This window comes from Salvia miltiorrhiza, chromosome 4, assembly GCF_028751815.1.
Source record: "Salvia miltiorrhiza cultivar Shanhuang (shh) chromosome 4, IMPLAD_Smil_shh, whole genome shotgun sequence".
Classification (NCBI taxonomy): domain Eukaryota; kingdom Viridiplantae; phylum Streptophyta; class Magnoliopsida; order Lamiales; family Lamiaceae; genus Salvia; species Salvia miltiorrhiza.
The window spans coordinates 25131034-25136567 of NC_080390.1; the positions used below are offsets into that span (position 1 = coordinate 25131034).

The window sequence follows — 5534 nt, forward strand, 5'->3', positions numbered from 1 at the left end:
TTTGTGACAATCTTTTTTTGCCACTCCAACCATCTCTATACTATAATAATATCTTCCATAAAAAATAATAGAAAATGACAAATTTTATTAGAAGATGTGGCTTTTGTCAAGGTTCTCGTCGATGAAAAGTTGAGCCGACTTTGTGCATGTGGAGATGGATTAAAGCCACTATCCAAAAGAGGAGAGAGGATTAATCTTGATTTGCAAAAGGAGAATGAAGAGCTGAACAAAAAGAATGAAGAGTTGGCCTCTCGGATTGAGAGAGAGGATTAATCTTGATTTGCAAAAAGGAGAATGCAGAGCTGAACAAAAAGAATGAAGAGTTGGCCTCTCGGATTGAGTCTTTAGAAGCTCAAATTAGCAACCACCAAGTGAATCTAGCATGATCACGTCTTTACTTGTATTTGCAATTTGTATTTGATGTTTTAGAAATAAGCGTGATCACGCTTTTTTCAACGTCTTATGAAACAATACTGTCAAACTAGCATGATCACGTCTTTACTTAAAGAAGCTTCTGCATCAATTTTGTAATTTGATCTAGTATTTTTAGAAATAAATGTGATCACGTCATTTCTTAAACTTCTATATCAATTTTACAATTCCATTTTTTAGAAATAAATGTGATCACGCCCTTTTTTAAAGAAGTTTTTAATATTAAAATAATTTCTATAATTATACATGTATAGTGACAATTATAATATGTGACTAAATGATTACGTTTTAATGACGATAAAAGCATGCGACTATATGCTGGTTTATGTAGTGACGGTAAAAATTATGTCACTAAATGAAAAAATTGTAGTGACAACAAATATTGACTGGAAAATTTTGTGACGTTTGTATCATGTCACTAAATTACATAATTATAGTGACGACAATATCATGTCACTGAAAACAGAAACTATTGTGACAAGCTTGAAACGTGGCTACAAATTTCAAAATATAGTGACAAAAGTAAAATCGTCACAATTTAATCATATTCAGTGGCAACATCATCTGTGACAATAAATAGATTTGCAGTGACAATATTTTGTCGTCGTCACTGTAGCTTTTAGCGACGGTTGATATAGCCACGACTTACCGACGACCACAAAAGTTGTCACTAGGATGCTTTAGTGACGATTTTGACACATATAGTGACAAAAATTGTCGCCACTAAAACCCTTTTTTTTGTAGTGCGAGGTTACGATCGATGTACTCGATGGAGTACTCGATGACGTTCGAGTACTCGATCGAGTAGTGAAAAACAATGATCGACGGAACGCTTCATATCATTACAAATCTCGAGAAAAGTAACAAAATTGAAGATTGTTCTTCACTACTTGATCGAGTACTCGATGGCACCATCGAGTAGTGAAAAACAATGATGTTTTTTTTAAATATCATTACAAATCTCGGAAAAAATAGCTAAATCGAAAATGTTCTTCACTACTCGATGACGTTCTCCATCAAGTAGTGGAGAACAATGATGGTTTTTTTTTCATGAACCAATCGAGTACACCATCGAGTAATGAAGAACAATAATATTTCATTTCATGAACCAATAATCATATAACATCGTTTATAATCTAAACAATGAAAATAAAATCATCCTGTTCTTTTCTTCATTACTCGATGGTATACTCAATGGCTATCACCATCGATCGAGTACTCGATTGAGTAGTGGTCAAATTTTGTGAAACCACACACCAACAAATTGTTGCTCGTAATTCTGAAATAGACTGATTGTTTATTAGGGCCTTGATTATGCCTTGATGACTGGAGGAAAAGTTACAAAGATACATCAATTGTTTGATTGGACAAAAAAATCCAAGGGTTGCTGCTCTTCATTGATGAAGCAGATGCACTTTTGTGCTGATGGCTGGAGACAACGACGCGGACGGCGGCTGGACTTGCAGTGGCGACGCTACTGCAACAACGCGAACGGCCATGGCTAAGTTCAACGAACGGCGGCGACGCGGACGGACGGCGACTGCTACAATAAACGATTGCATTCAATGTTGGCGGCTGCTGCAATGCGGCGCCGTCGACGTGATGAAGAAAGGTGAAGAAGAAAAGAAAGAAATTATAAAATAAAAAATGTATTATAAAATATAAAATATTAAATAAATATATATAAAAGTAAAGGGTATTATAGTCTTTAAAGCTTAAAATGGATGTTTAACTTATGTATTATAAAGTGGGACTATAAAACTCATATTTTTATGAAAAAATATTGTGTGTGATAATTCCCGCTATATATATACTGCGAAGGAATAAAAATGCCTCAGAAAAAATTGATACATTTTAATCGTATGAATCTGACATGCCGAAGTCCGAGCGCGTGATCTAATTCACTCAAACAAGAATCTATTGAAAAGCAGAGAAAAAAAGCTAGTAAAACTTAAAATTGTTAAATAACTAAAAAACTTAATTATTGAGCTACACAAATGCAATAAACAATCATACAAAATTTTACATATAATGAATAGTCAAGTAGAGCAGCAGGAGGCTTTGGGTTGTTGGAAGTTGTTGGGCTCCCCGACCTTAATGGTGGTGCCCTGGCCGGGCAGCGGGGCGGCGGCCTCCTGCGCGGCCAGCGCCTTGCGGCTGATGATCTGATAAATATCGAGCAAGATGGTCTGGAACGCCTTCTCGACGTTGTGGGCCTCCAACGCGGATGTCTCGAGGAAGGAGAGGCCCTCCTTCTCGGCGAAGAGCTGCGCGTCGTGCTCCGCCACCACGCGCAGGTGGTTGAGGTCAGACTTGTTCCCGGCGAGCATGATGACGATGTTGGAGTCGGCGTGGTCCCTCAACTCCCTCAGCCACCTCTGCACGTTCTCGAATGTCTGCCGCTTCGTCAGGTCGTACACCACCAGCGCCCCCACCGCGCCGCGGTAGTACGCGCTCGTGATCGCGCGGTACCGCTCCTGCCCCGCCGTGTCCCATATCTGCGCCTTCACCGTCTTCCCCTCCACCTACCACACCATTAATTCGAAATAAAATTAAGCATTTAACATTACTTTTTGGATTGTTTCATCATCATTTTACATCTTTATCACACATTTTTAATCTCCCGTCTAATTTTTTTGGGTTATTTTGGGACGGGACGGAGCCAGCATTATTATTAGATCATTTTCTTAATTAATTAATTAAACAATGAAATCATTAAATGTACGTAAGATTACCTGGAGAGTCCTCGTCGCGAATTCAACGCCGATTGTGGATTTGGACTCTAAACAGAATTCATTCCTTGTAAATCTTGACAAAATGTTGGATTTTCCAACACCTGAATCTCCAATCAACACGATCTTGAACAAGTAATCATACTCGTGATCTACCTTATACGCCATTGATTTCTTCGTCCCCTTAATTAAATTAAACAATCGAATCAACAAGAAATATGCATGGCTGATTAAGAGGAGAAAATAAATTAATTAATGTACTCACCACTAATCAACCGATTTTGTACAGTACACCATTGCCAATTTACAAAAATTATTCTTGATTTGTCAGTGAGAGAGAGAGAGAGAGAGAAGTGGGGTGCTTAGTGAAAAAGAAAAAGGTGTTTTGTGTTGCTGTTGAGATAAACAGAATAAGCGATATAACAGGAATTTAAACGGTCATAGCACACACAGGTCGGTCTTTGCTGGAAGTGAGGCCTATATATGGTATTAACACCTTCAATTAAACATACATGCAAAACCCATAGTTGAAACCACGCTTTTAAGTCTGGGTTACGCATGGCTAGGTGTGACCAAATTCTTCCAAAAATTCCAAAATCGAGTCAAGCATAATCGAAAAATTAAATTTGATTCGTTAATGCGATTAATTCAATTGTAACTGAATTAAGATTTAATTTTTCGAGTTTTCGTCGGTTTGCAAATTTTCTGACAAATTTACTGATAATCGAATTATATAGAGTTAATTGCATGTAATATCACGAACTTTGCCCAAAATTTATTTTTTCCTCGATCTTTGAAAATTTCGTTTTTCCTATCAAATATTTTGACATTTGTTTTACTTTCCACACGATTTTTTTTTTCCCGATAACCGTAAAAATTACAAATAGTGATGTGGATTTAATTTTACACGTAACACTAACGTGAAATATATATGAATTTTAAAATACACATATAATATTAAATAATCCCAATAAGCTTTTGACTCTCACCAATCCAATAACCGAGTACTTGGACAATCTTCAATAATGTGGCCGCACCTATCAACATTCTTTCTGCTTCATCCACCCACCGAAAAAAATCACACTGCTATAGCAAAAACATAAAATCACTATATGAGCTCTACAGTACAGTAATAATCGAAAATCACTATATGACCTCAACAATTCAGCAAAATCGAATATATATATATATATATATATATATATATACATATACATACAGCTCGTAAATGACAACAGTAGGAAGCACACTCCGGATTCTTCGTTGTTTTTGAAGTTTCACCCTTTGCTACTTGTTTACATCTACAAATTAACAATAAAATTAGAATTTGAATCAAAAGAGAAGGAAGAAGAAGACATCTTATAAATTGAATAAGAAGGAAACAAGAAAGAAGAAGAGGGGAAATAGAGGAAGAAGAAAGGAGGGAGGACGAAAGTAGGAAGAAATGAAAAAGAAGAAAACTGTAGGGGGTGAGATTGAAGGGAACGATTAATTTAGGAAGAGGGAGGACGAAAAACTAGAGTTTTAATGTTTAATTCTACATATTTAATCACCAAACTGAAACACAACGTTTAATTCACCAGAAGGCTACAAGTATGGCGTGTACCGGCGAGCCACATCAGCACCACGTCGATTCCGATTTGAGGGGAAAAAATCATGGGGAAATTGAACAAATGTTAAAGTATTTGATAAAAAATGAAATTTTTAAAGATCGTGGAGAAAATGAATTTCGGGCAAAGTTTGTGATATTACATGCAATTGATCCAATTATATATATGTATATTATTTACTCCCTCCGTCCCTGAAATAAGTTATTCTTTTTCCTTTTTGGGACGTCCCCCAAATAAGTTCCTATTTCTTTCTTTCCATTTTTGGACAACTACCCCACCACTAATAATACTTTATTTATTCTTACTTTTCACTTTTTCGCCACTCCCAATACTAATTATAACATTTTTTCACATTTTCACCACTCTCAATACTAATTATAACATATTTTTCTCCACTATCAATACATTTTACCACTTTTCCTTAAAACCCGTGTCGTCCCCAAAGATGAACTTATTTTGGGGACTGAGGGAGTATTTATTTGTATAATTTCTATAATTTTTCAGCAACGTTTTATTATTTGTTGGAACTTTGAAGATGTTGACAATTAATGTTTTGTAGGATATTGCAAATTAATTAATTATTTGTTGGTACTGTTCATCACTAATTAGATTTAGGTACTGGCTCTAGTTTTTGGTTAAAAAAATCGGAATACTGAATTAACGGAATGGTTATTTCGGTAGGTTCAATTTGATTAGCCAATTAAATTCGAATATTTTCCCCCAAAAATTAATTAGTTCGTTTTTTAAGCCAAAATTTATC

At 35.7% G+C, this 5534-nt stretch overlaps 1 protein-coding gene across 1 annotated transcript; it reads right to left on the reverse strand.

Annotated features, from left to right (window-relative positions):
* Nucleotides 1-2352: 2352 nt before the first annotated feature.
* Nucleotides 2353-3604, reverse strand: LOC131019545 (ras-related protein Rab2BV-like). Its single transcript, XM_057948112.1, has 3 exons — nt 3430-3604; nt 3168-3347; nt 2353-2957 (listed from the first exon to the last, which is right to left on the reverse strand). The coding sequence occupies exons 2-3, from the start codon at nt 3330-3332 to the stop codon at nt 2472-2474; spliced, it is 651 nt and encodes a 216-aa protein (XP_057804095.1). The 5' UTR covers nt 3333-3347; nt 3430-3604; the 3' UTR covers nt 2353-2471.
* Between the last annotated feature and the right edge of the window lie 1930 nt (nt 3605-5534).